The 23436-nt window shown below is 40.9% G+C and overlaps 1 protein-coding gene across 1 annotated transcript in view; it reads left to right on the top strand.

The window, feature by feature from the left end:
* Window positions 1–23436, top strand: part of LOC148362163 (anoctamin-1-like) — an 82095-nt gene that overhangs the window by 25304 nt on the left and 33355 nt on the right. Inside the window, exons 7-13 of the mRNA XM_088340211.1 lie at window positions 2744–2799; window positions 4671–4712; window positions 7966–8030; window positions 8484–8618; window positions 11149–11309; window positions 17090–17172; window positions 17996–18091. Of these exons, the coding sequence (XP_088196337.1) occupies window positions 2744–2799; window positions 4671–4712; window positions 7966–8030; window positions 8484–8618; window positions 11149–11309; window positions 17090–17172; window positions 17996–18091 (638 nt within the window). The remainder of the gene's footprint in view (window positions 1–2743; window positions 2800–4670; window positions 4713–7965; window positions 8031–8483; window positions 8619–11148; window positions 11310–17089; window positions 17173–17995; window positions 18092–23436) is intronic.

The raw sequence follows: 23436 nt of genomic DNA on the forward strand, positions 1-23436 counted from the left end.
TAGAATGACTCCAAAGCCCCGCCCCGCTCCAAAGGAGCAGCAAAGGTGTTACCCGGCGACTAGGTTTAGTTTCAAGGGCAGCGTGATGGAAGCGGGGGTGTTGTGCCGACTCCCCTGCAAAATCTAACCTGTGACTGCCCAATTGGCGCTAACAGCCCTGAGAGCTGATTGGCTAAGAGACTCTTTTTAAACCCCTTTTAAGAGAACACTGTCAGATCGTTGCGAACCGATGCTCTTAGCTCGGCAAGCTCTCACTTTCAGACCTTTTTCCTGCCCTGTCCCTCCTCTGCCTGATACCTGTTGCCGACCTGATTCTGGACCCGATTCTGCCCTGTTCTGCCATCCCGACATCCGACCTGTTTTGCCCCGCTACCTGCCTGACACCTGTTGCCGACCTTGTTTCCGAACTCGATACCGCCCTTGCTCTCCCGTCCCGGCTAACGACTAGTAATCCTGCAAATCTACGATCATCCTCGCTCAACATGGAAGTGCCACTTCCGCGTTTCCAGCCATCTGCTTCCCTTGTCCGTCAACCATCGGATCGTGGAAGCAAGCCCTACTCTCCCTCTATATTAATAAAACTGAGTAAACAAGCGCTTTTGGGTCCTGTTTCTGTTTCTGGTCTGTGACAGTCGCGGTAAGTCTGTATAATGTGTTTATTAAAGAACTTTGATTGGAGACAAAAAAGCAATCGTAATATTTATGATGAGTTTATTCAGACATTTGCAAATGTAACCAACACCGAAGGCAACCCAATGTAGCAAAACGCTATGATATCCACGATCACACCCGGTTGTCCACAAGTAGGCTTTATTTGGTGTACTATAGTAGCCTCATTGTATAATATGCAGGGTTGGGTAGGGTTACATTAAGTGGATTACTTTCAATTACTTTTGGATTACTCCAATACTAAATATTCTAATAAAAGACAAAAGAAACTAAATATGAATAAAATGATGACTCGCAACACGTGGTAAGCTTTCTCTGCTGGCTTTGATCTCTTTGATCTCCGGCAAAACTAACTAAGTAATCAAGTTAAAGTAACCTTACCCAACCCTGATAATATGTCACCACAGTGACTTAGTCTGGCTTAGAAATTAACCAGCCATGGACTAAAATACTAGTCTTGTGACAATATATATTTTTTTCAATTTGAAAGAGTGGTAAAATGTTTTTAAAATTTATTTATTTTATCAAGCGGCCGCCGTTTTGAAGGGGTGAATAGAATAGAATAGAATAGAATAGAATACACCTTTATTGTCATTCTTACAAAATGGGTTAACATATTGTGACAACGAAATTGGGCATGACACTCCAGTTTCACACATTCACAGTGAGGTAAAAAAACCAAGAAGATAAGGGAACAGAGAAGATAAGGTTATAAAACAAGGAGGATAAGGTTATAGTTATAATTTACACAATATTTACACAAGAAATGCGGGAGTTTGAGGAGTGAAACAGTTGTGTTGGCAGGTATGGTATCATTTGACCTTTGTTGGGTATAGAAAGTGTTTGAATCAAAAACAGTGTTGAGTAGTGTAAAGTGCCAAAAGTCACAAACACAAACAAATGCACATTCAAAACCTCACTTGATTTAATGAACTGAAACTATTTTGACTCACTCCCTTACGAGATGTGTCAAGCTCTCGATTCTTTTACTTAATACTGTATATAAGTCAAAATGTTAACTGCATTCAATTGGCTCGACAAAGAAACTTCTTTAACATTGACATTTTATCATCCCTCTAAGCATCCTTTCAATCTGAAACAAACTTACTGTTATGTAGATTTTTTTGTTTGAACAAATTTTCTCGAAAATCTTAACAGCAATTAAGCATATTCACAATTTCATTATGGAACGGGAGATCGACAGACGGCTCGGTGCAGCGTCTGCCGTCATTCGGACCCTGTATCGGTCCGTCGTGGTAAAGAGGGAGCTGAGCCGAAAGGCAAAGCTCTCGATCTACGGGTTGATCTACGTTCCGACCCTCACCTATGGTCATGAACTTTGGGTCATGACCCAAAGAACACGATCCCGGATACAAGTGGCCGAAATGAGTTTCCTCCGCAGGGTGTCTGGGTTCTCCCTTAGAGATAAGGTGAGAAGCTCAGTCATCCGGGAGGGACTCGGTGTAGAGCCACTGCTCCTCTGCGTTGAGAGGAGCCAGTTGAGGTGGCTCGGGCATCTAATAAGGATGCCTCCTGGACGCCTCCCTCGGGAGGTGTTCCGGGCATGTCCCACCGGCAGGAGGCCCAGGGGGCGACCCAGGACACGTTGGAGAGACTATGTCTCTCGGCTGGCTTGGGAACGCCTCGGGGTCCCGTCGGATGAGCTGGAGGAGGTGGCTGGGGATAGGGACGTCTGGGCTTCCCTTTTAACGCTGCTGCCCCCGCGACTCGACCTCGGATAAGCGGAAGACAATGGATGGATGGATGGACAATTTCATTATTCACAATTTCCTTATATCTGACAATATGACGTTTTAACAATTTTTCGACATTTTTAACAGCAATTAAACACACAATTTCATTATATCATATCCCAACAATATGAGTTGTTAGCGACACTTTTTAACAGCAATTAAATACTTCTTGGTTTGTTTTTTTTGTTTTTTAGCAAATAAAATCTCAACAGCAACTAAGCATATTCACAATTTCGTGACGTTTTAAGAATTTAGTTTGCAAAGGCAATAAGGGAAAATATGACCTTAACTATTTAGAATAACATGTTTTTCCTTGACAGGTATCAACAGTCTCCTTGGTAGCGGTGTCTATACAGCTGCTTACCCTCTTCATGATGTGAGTAGACAAAGCAACAAAAAATAATATATGAACTTTGTGCATTATGTTATTGGAAGTTAACTTAACTGTATTCAAAGATGTATCCTTTTATGTAAAACGTGGAGATTTGCACGTGATGTAAGTTGTCTTTGCCGTGTATTCAACAATTCAATATACTAATACCTCTACATACGAGATGAATCCATACCTGTCGCGCTCCAGGGTTCCATACCCTTACAAAATGTTGTATTTTGCCTTACAAAATACATAATAATCTTACACCATATTTTTTTTTCAGACGTGTTTATTTATGTAGTTTAACATGTTATATTGTACATGTGTTGCGTTATATCATTCTGTACATATTCTTAATAATTAAAAAAAAAGCATTGTACAACAATTGTAATCATCCATCCATCCATTATCTGCACCGCTTATCCTCAGTAGGGTCGCGGGGGTGCTGGAGCCCATCCCTGCTATCTTCGGACAGTGGGCAGGGGACACCCGGAACTGGTTGCCAGCCAATCGCAGGGCACACAGGGACAGACAACTCGCGCACTCATTCACACCTAGGGACAATTTGGACCGGCCAATTCACCTGAAATCCATGTTTTTGAAATGTGGGAGGAAACCGGAGTGCCACGCAAGCACGGGGAGAGCATACAAACTCCGCACAGGAAGTCCGGTAGCTGGATTGGAACCCATGACCTCAGAACTGTGCCGCACACGCGCTAACCACTGTGCCGCCGTGCTGCCTCAATTGTAATCAGCGTAACTAAAATATCCATTAGTAACACTTTAAATTTTAATTCGTAAATAAAGATATTTTGAGGAAAAAAAATAGTTGGCATTTCTATTTTGTAAACCAAACTACAATATCAACCATTGAATAGATAGAATAGAATAGAATAGAATAGAATATACCTTTATTGTCATTGTTACAACATGGGATATATTGTGACAACGAAATTAGACGTGGCACTTCAGGTCCACATTTTACAGTGAGGGTAAGGAAAACAAAGAGATAAAGGAACAAAGAAGATGTTTTAACTGTCTTTGTTGTATAGGCTTTGTTTTCCTCCGAAGAGGGGTGTGGTGTATGAGGGGGTAAGGGACAGACAGAGATGGGCGGGTCCAACTAGATTTTTGATCTTACTGTACACACGGTCCAGTGTTTTTTCCCTATTTGCTCAGTCCACGTGTTGAATTGATGTGTAGTGCCTAATTTCTACTCCCCTGCAAAATCCTCCCCCCTTCTGTTGCGCTTCCGACAATAGCTTTATTGTTTTAACAAGCTTATTATAAAGAATACGACTGCTATTGTCGGAAGCGCAGCAGAATGCGCGTTCATGCGAGGGGGGGAGGATTTGCAGGGGAGTCGAAATTAGGCACTACAGCAGCAGACGCATGCGCACAGTAGCTTGCAACGAAAAAAACGATATCGCGGTGAACTCGTTTGACTTGATTGATTTGCCGATTCATGATAGTCGGTGTATACCAGATGGTACTCATCATTAATACATTTGCGTTTTTCCGTACAGATTTTCGTACACGACTTAAATGCATAATAAACGTATTTTGTACGGCAAAAACGTACAGGTTGACAGGTATGGGGAAGATTGTTGCTCAAAAGACATCTTGTATCTTGAGTAGCTCCTATGTAGAAGTAACACTGGATTTTATTTTTATTAAGGATTTAATTAACGTGCCAAGTTTAAAGGATTATGTGTTTTGTAATATTAATTGAAGGTTCCCACACTTTGTTTTTGAGTTCACGTATATTGTGTGTATCTGCAATGCATGAGTAGACAAGTTGCCATTTCTGGAAATTTAAAAATATTGCAGACCAAATTATCTGTGTTTGATGCAACATATCTTTTTGTTTATAGGGGGATGTTGATGAAGAGAGGGCAGAGGCAAATGACCGAAAAGTAAGTTTTCTGTTAAATATTGGTCAAGACTGTATTGCTCAGTCTGCAGCCGACCTTTAAACTGCACAGTAGTTAGTTAATTAGGTATGTTTTGTTATTATAGCATATTGTATACACAAGTTCTTAATCCCAAAACTGGCCCAAAATTTCACAGAAAACACCCCTCTTCCTCCCGAGTCCTCACAATTAAAATGTGAAAATTTAGGTTTGCTTCGGGCTCGGTCCCTCAAATCAAGTTAATTGGTCGGGCTCGGGGTGGTTCGGGCTTTAATACTCACGGCCCCGGATTGGGCTGTCTTTCCTAGGCCCCATCTAACCTCTGATTATTTGTAGTACATAATGTAAGTAGTAATATAGAGGGATACGAAATAACTGAAAGCTAATAAATCTGTTCTCGCCTCCAAGTATACCCTAAACAGGGTAGGGTAGGGTTACTTTAACTTGATTACTTTCAATTACTTTTGGATTACTCCAATACCAAATATGCTGATGAAAGACAAAAGAAACTAAATATGAATAAAATGACTAAATTTTGAGCCGGCTTGGGGAGTAACGGAAACCATAGAACGGCAAAAATGATGTTGGCAAGCTGTTTGGATTTATTTTTATTTTGTTTCTGACGCATTTGATGTTAGTTTTGCCAGAGATCAAAGAGATCAAAGCCAGGAGAGAAAGCTTACCACGTGTTGTGAGTCATAATTGTATTCATATTTACCGTATTTTCCGCACTATAAGGCGCACCGGGTTATAGGGCGCACCCCAAAAAAATAGTTTTTTGTCCTATTTTTGACATACATAAGACGCACCGGATTATAAGGCGCTACAATGGGAACGTCGAAAAAACAGTCAGATAGTTCAGTCCAACTTATTCCCCCCTTAACATTCCCAAAGCTTGCAAAGACGCAAATACGTGTCGAGAACACGTGCGGATGCAGTTTCCGTACGATGTCACTCAAATGCATCGTTCCATCATTCGGAAGGTTAAAGTCTTGGGATTCAAGAAATGCCAACCATTCCTTAGTATCTATTTTCTTTTTCGCTCGCAACTTTACTGTGCATATGACGATAAACACTTGGAATTGAGTTTAATTTAAAAAAAGACACTCCATTCCATCTATTATCTGCACCGCTTATCACAGAAACATCGAGTTCAGTCTGAAACAAGATACAGGGAAAATATAAAACCCGGAGTAGCTCACCGAAGTCGTTGTGTTCATAATAATGTGCAGCCAATGTCCTCTTATATACGTGAGGGTAGTAAATCCAGGAGAATAAAACATTTTCAAATACAGAATAGAAAAAAATGCTTTCTCTATGCCGTCAGCCACGTGCCATAAACATTCATCTTTTTCGGCCAATTGCAGGCTTTGTGTTGCCGTTTAAACCAATGCCAGCCTGTAAATGATAAAAAGGATCCGCCCCTTGACCTCCGAATAACTTTAGCCAATAGTGATCGATTCAAATGATGATTGACACATCTTTTTTGGCCAATTGCAGGCTTTGTGTTGCCGTTTAAGCCAATGCCAGCCTGTAAATGATAAAAAGGATCCGCCCCTTGACCTCCGAATAACTTTAGCCAATAGTGATCGATTCAAATGATGATTGACACATTGGTTAGCCAATGAAACGCCGGTAAATAAATCCCAGCACACACCGCGTACTACTTGGCGTTCGGGGGAAAATCTAGTCGGCGGCTGCACGTTAGTTGGAAATCTTTGCAATTTTAAAATTGATCCATAAATAAGGCGCACTGTATTATAAGGCGCACGGTCAGCTTTTGAAAAAAATAAAGGCTTTTTGGTGCGCCTTATAGTGCGGAAAATACGGTAGTTTCTTTTGTCTTTTATTAGCAAATTTGGTATTGGAGTAATCCAAAAGTAATTGAAAGTAATCCAGTTAAAGTAACCCTACCCAACCCTGTATAGGAGTAGTGAATGTGCTGCATATTCGGCGGCTGGATTTGCGTTCTGAGGGCCGCACGGCAGGTGCAGGTTCACTTGAGGTGCTTCATGCAATATGGAGGCTAAATATAAACAAAACACTCTGCCAATAAGACACCACTGCTCCTTAGTGTAGTGATGGTGCAACTTCACTTGATTAATGGGAAAATCAAAAAGTAAAAAAAAAAAAGTTCCCCCGATGTCCCTCACCTCGTCCCCCACCCAACTATTTGAAACCCGCACGGCACGCTTTTCTTTTTCGAGCGACAAAAGTCTCGCAAGAACACAGCACGATAACGCCAATGACACCTGTGCTGTTCCCTGTAATTGTCCACGGGTCTGAGCGTTCACACAAAGTCGGTGAGCAACGCTTGAAACAACAGTGAGCAACGGCAATCCCAAGTGTGGCAACTGAGTCATTATCAAACATGTCCAAAACTTGATATCAAGTTACATTTTGCCGAGTTTCCGACAATGCAAAATTATTTTTCACTTATGAATGAATTGACTAAAGTACTATCGCAAAGTTCATGCGGCCTACAAACGTCATTTGTTTTTACAACAATTCTTTCACAAGATTTCCATTTCTTTTTTTTCCTGGTATCTTTTGTCGCATAATACTAACATTTTTGGGGGGTTATTTAGTCGGTTGCACGATCTGTATTTAATCACATTTTTTTAGTGGAAGTACAATGTTGACAACAAGATTGACTTGGTATAATTGGAAATTATTTGAATGCAACACAAACTTTTTCTTCTTTTTCCCTGTTTTTTTAAATTCCTTTAAAAAAATCTCATTGTGTTTATTTTTTCCTAACTGTTACTTTTTTCTTTTTTGTTCTCTATTTACTTTTTTTACTTTGTTTCTTTCTTTTCTTTTTTTCTGGCTTTTTCCTCTTCCTTTTGTTTATTTTTCTCAGCTTTTCACTACTTTTTCATTTTGGTATTTTTTTTCTTTTTTGCTCTATGTCCCCCCTTCCTCTAAGTCATTTTTTGCACAATTTTACATAATATTTGGTCGTGTAGGGATTAAAGAAAAAAAACAACCTGAGGAGCCGTTTGGACCCGAAAGAGCCAGTTCTCTTTAGTGAGCCGAGCCAAAGAAGCCGGTTCTAGAAAAACTCTACCGACTTTACTCGACTTCGTTCGACTTCGAGATTGACTTCAAAATACCGCATTTAGAAAACAATGTCAGAGGAAGCCGTGTATTTTTACATTCATGCACTGTAACTTTGACTTTATTCGCTTCTTAAATTTATGTATAAGTTGACATGCTAGGATATTATTAATCATTATACTGTATATTTTTTCAGCTGTTGTATGAGGAGTGGGCAAACTACAGTGTCTTCTACAAATACCAGCCGATCGGATTTGTCAGGTAACATTGTCCGTCCATGAGAATTAGACTGATACGAAAATGAAAAATCCCCAAATTCCCATTGTGCTTGATAATCCTTCTTGTTAAGTTTTACTAGCCTGATGTTTGTACAGGTGCTTGAAATCCTTGAAAATGCTTCAATTTTAATGTTATGTTGTCATGGTCAGAAAAATGCTTTAGATTTGGTTGAAGTACTTGAAAATGCTTGAAATCAATTCCAGTGCCGTGTTTCCTGGTAGTTTGACTCTTTTAAATAGAGAGGGGGAAAAAAAAGTTTATAAAAATGACGCAGATGGTTGCTCCAGTCTTAATTATGGAGTTACATTGCGAAGCGTTACTGCCCCTATCATATTAGAGTAAATCTATGGAGGATATAATGAATTCTATTATGAAATAATTGTACATATTTCAATAAGGAATTCAATGAATCTTTGTGACTGTCGTTTTATTCAGGAAATACTTTGGAGAGAAGATTGGTCTGTACTTTGCTTGGTTGGGCTTATACACACAGATGCTGATTCCTGCTTCTCTGGTGGGAGTCATCGTTTTTATCTACGGATGTGCAACAGTCAACGATAATATTCCAAGGTGAACAATGGAAAGCACCAAAACGCAAGCATGTTCATTAAAAAGACACAAAAAATGCAACTTTAAACCCAACTATCTACGAAAAAATCCAATGGAAAAAAAAAACATACACTCAATGTTATATCCTGAGTTTTTTTGTGTTTTTTGTATCATCTAGCCTTACCTGTCTACCTATCGTCATCCTTATGCTCAGGGTTGGGTAGGGTTAATTTAACTTGATTACTTTCGATTACTTTTGGATTACTCCAATACCAAATATGCTAATAAAAGACAAAAGAAACTAAATATGAATAAAATGACTCAATTTTGTGCAGGCTTGGGGAGTAACGGAATACATGGAACGGCAAAAATGATGTTGGCAAGCTGTTTGGATTGATTTTCATTTTGTTTCCGTCGCATTTTATGTTAGTTTTGCCGGAGATCAAAGAGATCAAAGCCAAGAGAGAAAGCTTACCACGTGTTGTGAGTCATCATTTTATTCATATTTAGTTTATTTTGTCTTTTATTAGCATATTTGGTATTGGAGTCTTCCAAAAGTAATTGAAAGTAATCCAGTTAAAGTAACCCTACCCAACCCTGTATATTATAAATATCATATATTGTTACCATGTGCACATGGTGGTTCTGTAGCAGGATTCTGTAGTTTCTTCTGATTCTTCAGATTCAGATTCAGATTCAGATCTACTTTATTGTCATTCTAGTACACGTGTATACAGAACGAAATGTCGATGCATCTGACCCCCACAGTTTCCTTGAATGTACAGATATAAATAATGTTATATTGTATTTTGGCTACGTATAGTATTTTACCATAGTGCCGATAGTGCAAGAAGAGTAGCTAACCAGATGTGCAAAATGGGCAGTCAGGTTAACAAGTCAGGTACACAGTAACATTAACACTGTAACAATGACGCTGTAATTACAATAGTGCAGAGAGCAATGTGCAAGGAGTGGCAAGCTATAAAAAACTGCCAGTAGTGCAAAAAGTCAGATTAGCAGCCGTTTAGATTTAAGTTAACTATATGTTAGATTGACCATTTAACAGTCTAATGGCCAGGGGGACTAGACTATTGCGGAGCCTGGTGGTCCTGCACCGCACACTGCAGTACCTCTTCCCAGAGGCTAGCAGAGTGAACAGTCCATGATGGGGGTGAGAGGGGTCCCCGGTAATGTTCTTAGCATGGGATAGGCAGCGCTTCTGGCCAATGTCCTGAATGGAGGGAAGTGTAGTCCCGATTATTTTCTCTGCTGTCCTCGTTACCCTCCTCACACTACCCCAGTCGGTAGCGCTGCAGCCTCCACACCACACAGAGATACAGCTGGTCAGGATACTCTCTATGGTGCCCCTGTAGAATGTGATGAGGGAGGGTGGGGGCAGGTGGGCTCTCCTCATCCTCCGCAGGAAGTACAGGCGCTGCTGTGCCCTCTTAACCAGTGATGCAGTGTTCACGGACCAGGTGAGTTTGTTTGTAATGTGCACCCCTAGGAACTTGATACTGCTGACAACCTCCACAGCCTTGTTGTTGATGCAAAGTGGGGCATGGTTGGGCTGGTTTTTCCTAAAGTCGACAATGATTCTGATCAGTTTATCTTATTTTCTCACAGCTAGTACCGAATTCACTTATACCCACTGTACAATTTCATCAACAGGTTGACACTAGTTATTTTAAGAGATATCACTGTGCTAAAATAATTATTTTCCTATCTTGTAACCGCGGTGTACCTGTCCCACCAAAGATCCACATTCACGTTGGACTGGACGATGAGGTTTTTATTACAGTTTCTGCAGATGAAATGAGTCACAGCATTAGCTTTTCTGCTGGCTTTGATCTCTTTGATCTCGTTAGCAACTCTCTCTGTAGACTGCCCAAAGCATATCAAAGAGATTTCTTTTCAATTTACATAAAATACATTTTAGAATGTCACAATACATTTTTACATCCTTTTTAACAAGAGATCGTAAAGTGGATTTTTAACGTTTACAATAATTTAAACATATTTTTCTTTAGTCTGAATTTCAACCAACATCATCCTTTTTAATTTATATGAGAAAATGGAAATAACAATAATGAGTTTAAAAACGGATACAATTTACCTGCAGATGAAATGAGTCACAACATTGGCTTTTCTGCTGGCTTTTATCTCTCCAAGGGGAATTAACATTTTAGTAAAACAGAAACAAAACAAAAATAATTCCAAACAGCTTAACAACATCAATCACATTACTGTGCATGTTGAGAGATTTGTCAGCTGTGGTTATAATGTTTAAAATTAACTTCTTTCGTGGAGCACCAAAAGATGTGTCTTACCGTTAGCAGCTCTCTCTGTAGACTGCCAACAAACCCCGCCTTCCGGTCACATGTCCAAAGCCAAAACCAAACCCCACCCCATACCAGCAGGTGGCACTGTTGGACTCATTATTGCAGGACACTTACCAAAAACTATACACATATTTCAGCAGGAATTTCAATCAAACAAAAGTTATTATTACACCCGTTACATAAAGATGTGTTTTACTTGTGTTCCACAGCATGGAGATATGCCACCCAAGAAGCAACATTACAATGTGTCCTTTGTGTGATAAGGTCTGTAGCTATTGGAAGCTGAGTTCTGCTTGTGCAACTGCAAGAGCCAGTCACTTATTTGACAACCCGGCTACTGTATTCTTCTCTATATTCATGGCTCTTTGGGGTGAGTCCATTACATGCATACATACACACACGCATACACATTATATATACACCGTAAAATCCGGACTATAGAGCGCACCTGATTATAAGCCGCACCCACCACATTTTAAGAGGATAACCGCTTTTGTACGTACACAAGCCGCACCTGTACATAAGCCGCATACGCCCACATTAAAACATGTAACACAATCACAAAATTAACCCAAAGCCGACCCGTGATTGTAACTGAATATAAAGTACACAGTTTAAAATCCACAGCCGGCAAAATAAACTGAAATTGATACCGGTACTTAAGGTTTGAGTCCAGGTCCCGTTGAAAATAATCCAAGGGAAAAAAAATGTATATTTCCAAAGGTAAGGGTGGGAAAAATATATATCCACTATTGTCCGCTGCGTCTACAAACACGTCTCACCTTTACTCCACTTCCCATCAGCCCCCGTTTTTGATTCGCCCGTGGAAAACATATCAGAATAAGTCTCTAAAATAAATACATTACAAGAATACAGGGAGTGCAGAATTATTAGGCAAATGAGTATTTTGACCACATCATCCTCTTTATGCATGTTGTCTTACTCCAAGCTGTATAGGCTCGAAAGCCTACTACCAATTAAGCATATCAGGTGATGTGCATCTCTGTAATGAGAAGGGGTGTGGTCTAATGACATCAACACCATATATCAGGTGTGCATAATTATTAGGCAACTTCCTTTCCTTTGGCAAAATGGGTCAGAAGAGGGACTTGACAGGCTCTGAAAAGTCAAAAATAGTGAGATATCTTGCAGAGGGATGCAGCACTCTTAAAATTGCCAAGCTTCTGAAGCGTGATCATCGAACAATCAAGCGTTACATTCAAAATAGTCAACAGGGTCGCAAGAAGCGTGTAGAAAAACCAAGGCGCAAAATAACTGCCCGTGAACTGAGAAAAGTCAAGCGTACAGCTGCCAAGATGCCACTTGCCACCAGTTTTGCCATATTTCAGAGCTGCAACATCACTGGAGTGCCCAAAAGCACAAGGTGTGCAATACTCAGAGACATGGCCAAGGTAAGAAAGGCTGAAAAACGACCACCACTGAACAAGACACACAAGCTGAAACGTCAAGACTGGGCCAAGAAAAATCTCAAGACGGATTTTTCTAAGGTTTTATGGACTGATGAAATGAGAGTGAGTCTTGATGGGCCAGATGGATGGGCCCGTGGCTGGATCGGTAAAAGGCAGAGAGCTCCAGTCCGCCTCAGACGCCAGCAAGGTGGAGGTGGGGTACTGGTATGGGCTGGTATCATCAAAGATGAGCTTGTGGGGCCTTTTCGGGTTGAGGATGGACTCAAGCTCAACTCCCAGTCCTACTGCCAGTTTCTGGAAGACACCTTCTTCAAGCAGTGGTACAGGAAGAAGTCCGCATCCTTCAAGAAAAACATGATTTTCATGCAGGACAACGCTCCATCACACGCATCCAAGTACTCCACAGCGTGGCTGGCAAGAAAGTGTCTAAAAGAAGAAAAACTAATGACATGGCCTCCTTGTTCACCTGATCTGAACCCCATAGAGAACCTGTGGTCCCTCATCAAATGTGAGATTTACAAGGAGGGAAAACAGTACACCTCTCTGAACAGTGTCTGGGAGGCTGTGGTTGCTGCTGCACGCAATGTTGATCGTGAACAGATCAAAGCACTGACAGAATCCATGGATGGCAGGCTTTTGAGTGTCCTTGCAAAGAAAGGTGGCTATATTGGTCACTGATTTGTTTTTGTTTTGTTTTTGAATGTCAGAAATGTATATTTGTGAATGTTGAGCTGTTATATTGGTTTCCCTGATGAAAATAAATAATTGAAATGGGTATACATTTGTTTTTTGTTAAGTTGCCTAATAATTATGCACAGTAATAGTCACCTGCACACACAGATATCCTCCTAAAATAGCTAAAACTAAAAAAGCCCCACTCCAACTTCCAAAATATTCAGCTTTGATATTAATGAGACTTTTGGGTTCATTAAGAACATGGTTGTTGTTCAATAATAAAATTAATCCTCAAAAATACAACTTGCCTAATAATTCTGCACTCCCTGTATACAGTTGCAAATACATATTATACATGGTTACACATATTTACAAAGAAAGACGGTACACCGAGAGAGTTTTCAAAGCTTTAATAATATTATTATAACTTTCATCCCAAACCGTGCCTGTGAAGGGTAGCAAAACGCTACTACCAACACGCTCGCAACACAGTAAACGGGTCTGTTAAAAAAAATATACGGTACTTGTAGAAATCAAGGTAAACGGTCCTCATCTTCCTCCTCATAACTGACAACATCAAAGTCGTCTTCCTCGGTATGGGAAAGAGACTAGCAACACACTCGCAAAGCAAGGTTCACGTGCAGTAACTCTGTTTCCTTCTTTATCGGACTGCTCGATTGCATTTAGTTTGAAAGCTGCGTCATGTGCCTTTCTTATTGCAATTTACATGGTGAGGATATGTCTACGCTAATTTAAATTGTGCACAAGCTAAGAAGTTGCAGTCTTCCTCGGCGCATATATTCCACAGGTCCAAATCTTACCTTTTGTACTCAAGCGCCGCTGGCGGCTGTTAGAAAAATTACATAAATTGGCCGCTTCACTGAATAAGCCTCAGGGTTGAATGTTTGGGAAAAAAGTAGCGGCTCATAGTCCGGAATTTACGGTATACGAAAATATCAAAATACGAGATTTATTTAAAACAAGTGTCTTGCTCGAGATACAACAGAAAATGAGAGGTTACTACCAGAGACCGCTCAACACAGCTCACCACTCAAGACCATTTACTGCCAGCATCAGCTTGTTCCAGTTAGTGCATGCGCTTCCAGGGTCGGGTAGGAATCCTTTACTGGATTACTTTCAATTACTTTTGGATTACTCCAATACCAAATATGCTAATAAAAGACAAAAGAAACTAAAAATGAATAAAATGACTTAATTTTGTGCAGGCTTGGGGAGTAACGGAATACATAGAACGGCAAAAATGATGTTGGCAAGCTGTTTGGATTGATTTTCATTTTGTTTCTGTCGCATTTTATGTTCGTTTTGCCGGAGATCAAAGAGATCAAAGCAGGAGAGAAAGCTTACCAAGTGTTGTGAGTCATCATTTCATTCATATTTAGTTTATTTTGTCTTTTATTAGCATATTTGGTATTGGAGTCATCCAAAAGTAATTGAGAGTAATCCAGTTAAAGTAACCCTACCCAACCCTGTGCGCTTTAGGTCATCAGACACCTGATCCACTGTACTTAGTTTTACAGTGGAGCGGCAGTAGAGCGCTCGTCTTGGGATCAAGGGATCCCAGTTCGAATCCCGGCTCATCCGTGTTACATGTCAAAGTGTCCTTGGGTAGGACACTGAACCCCTAATACCCCCAATAAGCAGGTTAGCGCCTTACATGGCTGCAAGGCCGCTATTGGGAAATGTGGAGCACATTGGAAAGCGCTTTGGGAAGTTATTGACTTGAAAAGCGCTATATAAATCATTTCATTTCATTTCACTTGTATTCCTGTATTCAAATTTTTTCATTGAAAGAAACGTTGAAGGGTTCGACCCCCAACCAAAGTCTGACGTGATGTTGGATGAAATTGTTTCCCTCGTTAGATTAAGGGGATATCAATGGACTTGAGCGGGGGCACGAGTTGAAAGAAACTACAGATGATGCAACATATGAGAGTGCTGCAAAAAAAAAAAACAGTGAATAGGATGAACCAGAGGGTATGTCTAAGAAGGAGATTAGAGAGGTCTTGGCTAAGTGGGAGGTAGTAGCTGCTTTAGTTTAAAAGAAACATCCAGAAGATGTAACCGGTCATGCTACAACTCTTTTTAATGACACTTGCCTTACAGGCCGAGACAGATCTCCTTTGATAAGTCTTTTTCGAAAGTCCTTTAGAAAGTGAAAGCATTTCGAATCCTGCTCAAAGAGCAAAATAAAGTAAAAATATAAACTGAAACAGATACCAAAAAAGACATGACAGAATAAAATGGTGCAAAAAAAAAAAAGTTTGACTCCTGCCTGACCTTCTCGATCACGAGTTACACCGGAAGAGCTCTTAAACTGTCTACTTCGTTGCTAGGTTTTACTGTAACACCTCGCCTGCCTCTTGGATCATCTTTGTTGCCTTTGCTGTTCTAGATACTGTTGTCTAGCTACCTGATGTTCCATGTACAGAGTCCTGCCCAAAGAAAAAAACACCACTTATTGTACTTATTTAAGTCTGCACTGTGCTTCTACGCCACCTGAGTGTGTTATTGACAGAAAACAAGGTAACATCAAGAACATAGAAAAACATACAGAGAATTAAGAACTTGAGTCCAAACAGTTGGGAAGTTCGATTGGGTGGACGATGGCGTTAGGGTTAGTAAAAGGGGAGCGGTAAAAAGCTCTAATACCAAGGTCAAAACTGGACCCTTGGACTCTGTTAAAGCAGGGTGTCATCAACAGATGTGAATTACAGTGATACATTTTTAAAAATTCCATCAATTGTCTTAACCACTCACACTCACTAGTGGAGGCGGGGTGCAGGAGCCTATCGAAACCTTCGGGAAGTATGTTGGGTTCATGCTACACTAGTTGCCAAGCCAAAATATTAAATTACCGTAATTTCCGCACTATAAGCCGCACCTAAAAGCCTTTATTTTTTTCAAAAGCTGACCATGCGCCTTATAATACAGTGCGCCTTATTTATGGATCAATATTAAGTCGCAAAGTCTTGCAATTAATGCAGCAGCCGCCGACTAGATTTTCCCCCGAACACCAAGTAGTCCTCGGTGTATGCTGGGATTTAGTTACCGGCGTTTCATTGGCTAACCAATGTGTCAATCATCATTTGAATCGATCACTATTGGCTAAAGTTATTCGGAGGTAAGGGGGGCGGATCTTTTTTATCATTTACAGGCTCGCATAGGCTAAAGGCGCAAAACAAAGCCTGCAATTGGCCGAAAAAGATGTGTCAATCATCAGTTAAATCGATCACTATTGGCTAAAGTTATTCGGAGGTAAAGGGGGCGGATCATTTTTATTACGTACAGGCTGGCATAGGCTAAAGGGGGCAAAACAAAGCCTGCAATTGGCTGAAAAAGATGAATGTGAATAGCAAGTTGGGTTGACGGCATAGAGAAAACAGTATTTTACTATTCTGTACTGTATTTGTAAATATTTTACTCTCCTGGATTTACTGCACTCACGGATATAAGAGGACCATGGTTGCACATTATTATTGAACACAACGAGTTCGGTGAGCTACTCTGGCTATATATTTTCCCTGTATCTTGTTTCAGACTGAACTCGATGTTTCTGTGATAAGCGGTGCAGATAATGGATGGAATGGAGTGTCTATTTTTAAATTCAACTCAATTCCAAGTGTTTATTGTCATATGCGCAGTAAAGTTGCAAGCGAAAAAGAAAATAGAAACTAAGGAATGGTTGGCATTTCTTGAATCCCAAGACTTTAACCTTCCGAATGATGGAACGATGCATTTGAGTGACATCGTACGGACACCGCATCCGCACGTGTCTACGACACGTATTTGCTTCTTTGCAAGCTTTGGGAATGTTAAGGGGGTAATCAGTTGGACTGAACTATCTGACTGTTTTGTCTACGTTCCCATTGTAGCGCCTTATAATCCGGTGCGCCTTATGTATGTCAAATATAGGACCAAAAACTATTTTTTCGGGGTGCGCCCTATAACCCGGTGCGCCTTATAGTGCGGAAAATACGGTACCAATATTTTCTATTTTGATCATCTTTATTTTCCACCACAATAGCTGCTATGTTCATGGAGCATTGGAAGAGGAGACAAACAAGACTCAATTATGAATGGGACCTGACTGGGTTTGAAGACGAGGAGGTAAGGTTATAATGTTTAATGTTTATTAGTATGACCAATTTTAACAACTGCATTGCTTTTTCTAAATTAAAAAATCAGCGGAAAAAAAAATACTTATATGTACAAAAGTCTATATTTAACACAATATTTTTGTTTAATAAAGGTCCCTTTAAACAAAAGATAAACTCGGTCTAGTAAAATTAGGAAAACTTTGATATTCTTTAGATATTTATTTATTGTGCAGCCATGAAAGTTACGATTCAGCATGTGACTCGCCTGAAGTTCAAAAAGGATGGTATTTTGCCATGATTGTTCCAATAATATGGGTAATTTACTGATGGAATGGTGCTATTAGGCTGTGTTCAGAATGCAGGCATAACTGTCTCCCGTTCAGTGTTCCCTCTAAGCTGCGCAATTGTGACTACCCAGATCTTTTCCACGCACAAGAAAATCTAGCCAGCTCACAAAAATGAGGGCTCAAAATTACGAATTAAGAAGCGACTTAGGTCAAAGTTACAGTGCATGAAGCTAAAAATACACGGGTTCCCCTGACGTTATGTCCTAAATGCGGCATTTTGAAGTCGAGTCGAAGTAGAACGAAGTTGAGTAAAGTTAGTAGAGTTTGTCGAGAACCGGCTTCTTCGGCTCGGCTCACTAAAAGGAACCGGCTCTTTCGGGTCCTAAACGGCTTTTCAGGTTGTTTTTGCTTCTTTAATCCCAACATGACCAAATATTATGTAAAATTATGCACAAAATGACTTAAAGGAATGGGGGAATAGAACAAAAAAGAAAACAATACCAAAATGAAAAAGTATTGCAAAGCTGAGAAAAAAAGAAACAAAAGGAAGAAAAAAAAAAGAAGGAAAATTTTAGAAAAAAAAGAAGGAAAAATTTAGAAAAAAGCCAGAAAAAAAAGAAAAGAAAGATATGTAGGAAAAAAGTAAATAGAGAACAAAAAGAAAAAAGTAACACCTCGGAAAAAATAAACACAATGAGATTTTTTTTAAAGGAATTTAGAAAAAATTAGAAAGAAAACGTGGGAAAAAAAGGAAAAGTTTGTGTTGCATTCAAATAATTTCCAATTATATCAAGTGAATCTTGTTGCCAACATTGTACTTCCACTAAAAAATATGATTAAATACAGTTGTGTATCGTGCAACCGACTAAATAAGCCCCCAAAAATGTTAATATTATGCGACAAAAGATGTCAGGAAATAAAAAGAAATGGATATCTTGTGAAAGAATTGTAAGGACAAACGACGTTTGTAGGCTGTACAACCTTTGCAATACATGAGTCAATTCATTCAAAAGAGAAAAATCATTTTGCATTGCCGGAAACTCAGCAAAATGTAATGTCTATTTCCCCCCTTCCTTTAAGTCATTTTGTGCACAATTTTACATAATATTTGGTCGTGTAGGGATTAAAGAAGCAAAAACAACCTGAAGAGCCGTTTGGGACCCGAAACAGCCAGTTCTCTTTGGTGAGCCGAGCCGAAGAAGCCGGTTCTCGAAAAACTCTACCGACTTTACTTTTCAACTTCGTTCGACATTGACTTCAAAATACCGCGTTTAGAAAACAGCGTCAGGGGAACCTGTGTATTTTTACCTTGGTGCACTGTAACTTTGACTTAATTCGCTTCTTAATTAGCAATTTTGAGCCCTGATTTTTGTGAGCTGGCTCGATTTTCTTGTGCGTTGAGAATGTGCGGGCAGTGCGCGATTGCTTAGAGGGAACATTGGTCACAACAGACAGAGACACTCACACACACACACACTTTGATTTATTAAAAAAATATATTCTAACTAAGCTCTATAACCAAACATTTCAACAAGATGATAATTGGATGTGTCAATCATCAGTTAAAATACAATTTCTGGAGTGGTGGGTTTATTGTAGGAAGTGAGAATAACTAATGAGAGGAATGAGCTATTTGATGGCATGTTTGAAGCATTTGACTTGCAGTAACTGGCCGTTATGCTTTTTTGGGTTGCGGATAAGTACATTGTTTGGTAGAGAGAGACGTTCTGTTGCTCAAAGTCAGCTGAAGCTATTGTATTGAGTGAGACGTAGTTATTTCTGAGTGATTTGGTTGAGATAGAAAGGCGCTTGCGGACGAGGACTCTTCTTTGAGACATTTTTCGGTTGTGGCTCATGGGGGTGGATGTTTGCGGGCTTGGATTTCTGGGAAAGAGAGCAAGGCAGTGCTCGTCGCCTGCTTTTTAAGCCTCCTCGTGATGTTAGCGACCCCCAGAACGATGTTACCGTATTTTCCGCACTATAAGGCGCACCTAAAATCTGTTTTGGTTTTTTTAAAGCTGACTATGCGCCTTATAATCCGGTGCGCCTTATATATGGATCAATATTGAGCCGCAACAGGTCTCGCAACTTACGGTAAGCAGCCACCGACTCCATTTTTCGCGTAGAAGAAGAAGTGCGCTGTGCATACTGGGAAATATTAAACAACGATTCTCTTTTGTTTGTGCATTTGTATAAAGACCCTGAAATGGCTCCTATTAGGAAACACGCTTACATCGCAGAGTTTAAACTCAAGGCGATCAGTCACGCAGTAGAACACGGAAATAGAGCAGCAGCAACTCGAACACTGCAGAAGAAGAATTCGAGGGATTCGTAGATGAGGAGCTGATAGAGTGAGCTTTATGTTTTTCTTTTGTGTGTTTACGTTTTACTTTTTACAGTTATTATCTTATTGCTTTATTGTTATTGTTTCGCACTTGTTATTGTTTTTACACATTACGAGTGTCACTATATTGCGATTGCACTAACGTTTAATTTACCATAACAGTATCAGACGTTTTTTTTTGCGTGTTGACCAAATGGAGGAAAAGTAAAATGTTATGCCTTGCTGTTGTTCAAAGATGTTATAGATGTGTCACAAAAATGCTTTACCTCAGAGAAAATAATAAAACAGCTGTTTATTTATTTTGGGAGTGAATGGAGTTGTGGAAAGCTTGTTTGTTATCTATTAATAAAGTTTGACTGACCTATCTGACTGTTTTGTTGACATTCCCTGTAGCGCTGCACCATCTAATGGTTGCATAACGTAACTACAGCCTCTACTGTAGCGCCTTATCATGCGGTGCGCCTTATGTATGGAAAAAGTTTTAAAATATATCATTAATTGAAGGTGCGCCTTATAACACGGTGCGCCTTATAGTGCGGAAATTATGGTATTTGAATTAGCATCGCAACTTCCTCTCAAGTCTAGGTACTTTAAGCTTTTTTTTCGACCATAAAATTCTCATCCCTACACCAAGAGGGACTAAATGTGTCATTCAGAATACTCAAGAATTAAAGCTTCACAGCAATGTAAGCACAAACCAGAAGTCATCACACAAAGAAAAATCACCAATCTTTTAATTACATGCACACTTGAGCGATTTAAATCTTTTTTATAATTTTAACTAGGTAAGTAATTTTCCTGATAAGACCTTGCCCATGTGCCCCTCCCTTGGGGGCTCGCTTGATGATGTGATTACTAGAAAGAAAACCCTAAATTTGGTTGCCAATGCCAAACTTTCTGGTGGTACTCTCGTTGGTAAATTTCCCAAATTAAACATTTAATGTTTAGGAATTATCTAACATCAGCCTAGATGTTTATTCCACTGGAGAACTTTGTCAGTCGGCTCCAGTAATCTAATCATCTGTCACAGACCAGAACGGACACAGGACTCAATTGCAGGCGTTTCTCAGGTTTTATTGAAAGAGTGAGATTTAGTCTTGCTTGATTGCTTGATCCGAGGACTGGCGAAGAGCGTAATCGAGCAAGGCGGGGTTGACACTTCCGTGTCGGAGGAAGGCAGGCGGGAATGGCACGTCGTTGGACCAGGGCTGGAGATCAGAGGCGATGTCGAGTTCGTAAAAGTGATCGTAGGCAGGCGGCAGGCAGAACAGGCGTAGTCAGGATCAGGCTTGATCCTGGACACGTGGAAGGTAGGGTGGACCCTCATGGTACCAGGCAGGCGAAGTCTGAACGCAGTAGGACTGACGACCTTCTCCACCGGGAAGGGACCCAGGAATCGTGGAGCAGATTTCTTAGATTCCACCCGCAGCGGACAACCATACTTGGTGGCCCACCTGGTACGTCGGCGCCGGAACCCTCCTACGGTTGTCCCCATTAGAGTAGGTGTTGACCGCCTGCAGAAGATTGGCACGTGCCCGGGCCCAGATGCGGCGACAACGTCAGGTGTTGGCAAACGCCAAAGGGCAGGAGCTCAGAGGCGATGTCGTAGGCAGGCGGCAGGCAGAACAGGCGTAGTCAGGTTCAGAAATGGGTCGAAAACAGGGATCAGGCAGAAAACAGGTTTAACAGGGACGGAGTCGGATGGAAACGCTCACTGAGTGTAAACCAACAGCTCGCAATGATCTGACAAAGTTTGAACTGGAGACAGGGGCTTAAGAAGGGTGTGGCCACCAATCAGCTTGTCCGGGCTGTTGGCGCCAATCAAGCTGCCACAGGTGTTTCAAATAGGACAATCATGACATCATCTGATAGAACAAATGATGCGAGGGTAGGGTGTGACACTTGAGTCAGTAGACGGAATGCAAATAGGGGAGAAGTTTCTGTAGCAGGGTAAAAAAAGAGCAGTTTCTGTAGCCCGTCAGAGAATATCTCTACAAACAACTGTTGTGCATTTTTAAGCTGTCTTCAGGCGTAGAGAATGAGGCTTATTTCCATCCATTACTGGGTTGGTACTGCATAAAAGACGTTTCCTTATTTATACATCGTGTCTGTAGGTTGCGTTGGTACTCTAATAATCCCAGGGGCATCCTGTTTGTGCCTGTGGTGCTTATTGGTGAGTCCAAGTAGTGATGCATTACTCCACACTCCAATAGGATTTCTGATCAAATTCAGTTTTTAAAGTTGATGCTTCACCTAGTTTTCACCCTGACTATGTCTGATCTGGCCCGGTTAACCTCGGCCATATCGTTATTGTCTACAGTTTCACCATTCCTCGACTGTTTTTTCTCAAGGCTTTTAACTGTTTCCAAAAAAAAAGACTTCGTTTCAGATCATGTTCATATACTGTAATACTTAACATACAAGATGCTAGAGATACGAGAAAGCTGAGATACGGGATGTCGTTTAACAAAATTAATAATAATATATTTTACTTCGGGCAGCACGGCGGTGCAGTAGTTAGCGCGTGTGCGGCACAGTTCTAAGGGTCTTGGAAACCTCCTCTGTGGGTTCAAATCCAGCTACCGGACTTCCTGTGCGGAGTTTGTATGTTCTCCCCGCGCTTGCGTGGGTTTCCTCCACATTCCAAAAACATGCATTTCAGGTGAATTGACCGGTCCAAATAGTCCCTAGGTGTGAATGAGCGAGTGAGTTGTCTGTCCCTGTGTGCCCTGCGATTGGCTGGCAACCAGTTCAGGCTGTCCCCTGCCCACTGCCCGATGATTGCTGGGATGGGCACCAGCACCCCCGCGACCCTACTGAAGATAAGCGGTGCAGCTAATGAGATGAGATGAGATGAGATATTTTACTTCAAAGTGCCATTTAGGACACCCAAGGACACTGAATAAAAACTAGGTAAAGATTAAAAAAGAGGGGAGGTGTATGTGAGGCAGTTAATCATGAATAGGCAAGTCTGAAGAGGTGGGTTTTTTTTAATTTCAGAATTGAAGGTGGACAGGCTGGCAGAATTCTGTAGGGCAGGTTGCAATGAGTTTCAGAGATAGGGGGCAGAGCAGCTGAAAGTTGCGGTTTGGATTTTGCCTCAAGCTACGCTGGATCACTGAAAGTCATATCCTATTAGTTGCCAGCAATAGCTCGCCCCAGTTTACCTGGGCATTTCCCGACATGCAAACCTGATTCCGCGCTCTCGTGGTGTGTCTATTTTTTAAATGTCGTTATATTTCTAGTCTTTGAACGACGCGAAGGAGGGTGGGGGGTGTTGTTAGACAAGGCCCAGGAAACTCGATGCCCCAAGCCCCTGCCAACCACAACATACCTACAGCTCCCTGACAAGATCATCATAGCAGTTGCGGCCTGGTTGTTTTGGATTTTGCTTCATGTGTCACAGACCAGAACGAACACAGGACTCAATTGCATGCGTTTCTCAGATTTTATTGAAGGAGAGTGAGAGTAAGGCTTGCTTGATTGCTTGATCCAAAGACTGGCGGAGAGCGGGAACGAGCAAGGCGGGAGTGACACTTCCGTGTCGGAAGAAGACAGGCGGGAATGGCAAGTCGTATGACCAGGGCTGGAGATCAGAGGCAATGTAAAGTTCGTAATAGTAGTCGTAGGCAGGCGTCAGGCA

The sequence above is a fragment of the Urocampus carinirostris genome, chromosome 7 (assembly GCF_059441175.1).
Source record: "Urocampus carinirostris isolate Australia breed hairy pipefish chromosome 7, RoL_Ucar_1.0, whole genome shotgun sequence".
Lineage (NCBI taxonomy): Eukaryota > Metazoa > Chordata > Actinopteri > Syngnathiformes > Syngnathidae > Urocampus > Urocampus carinirostris.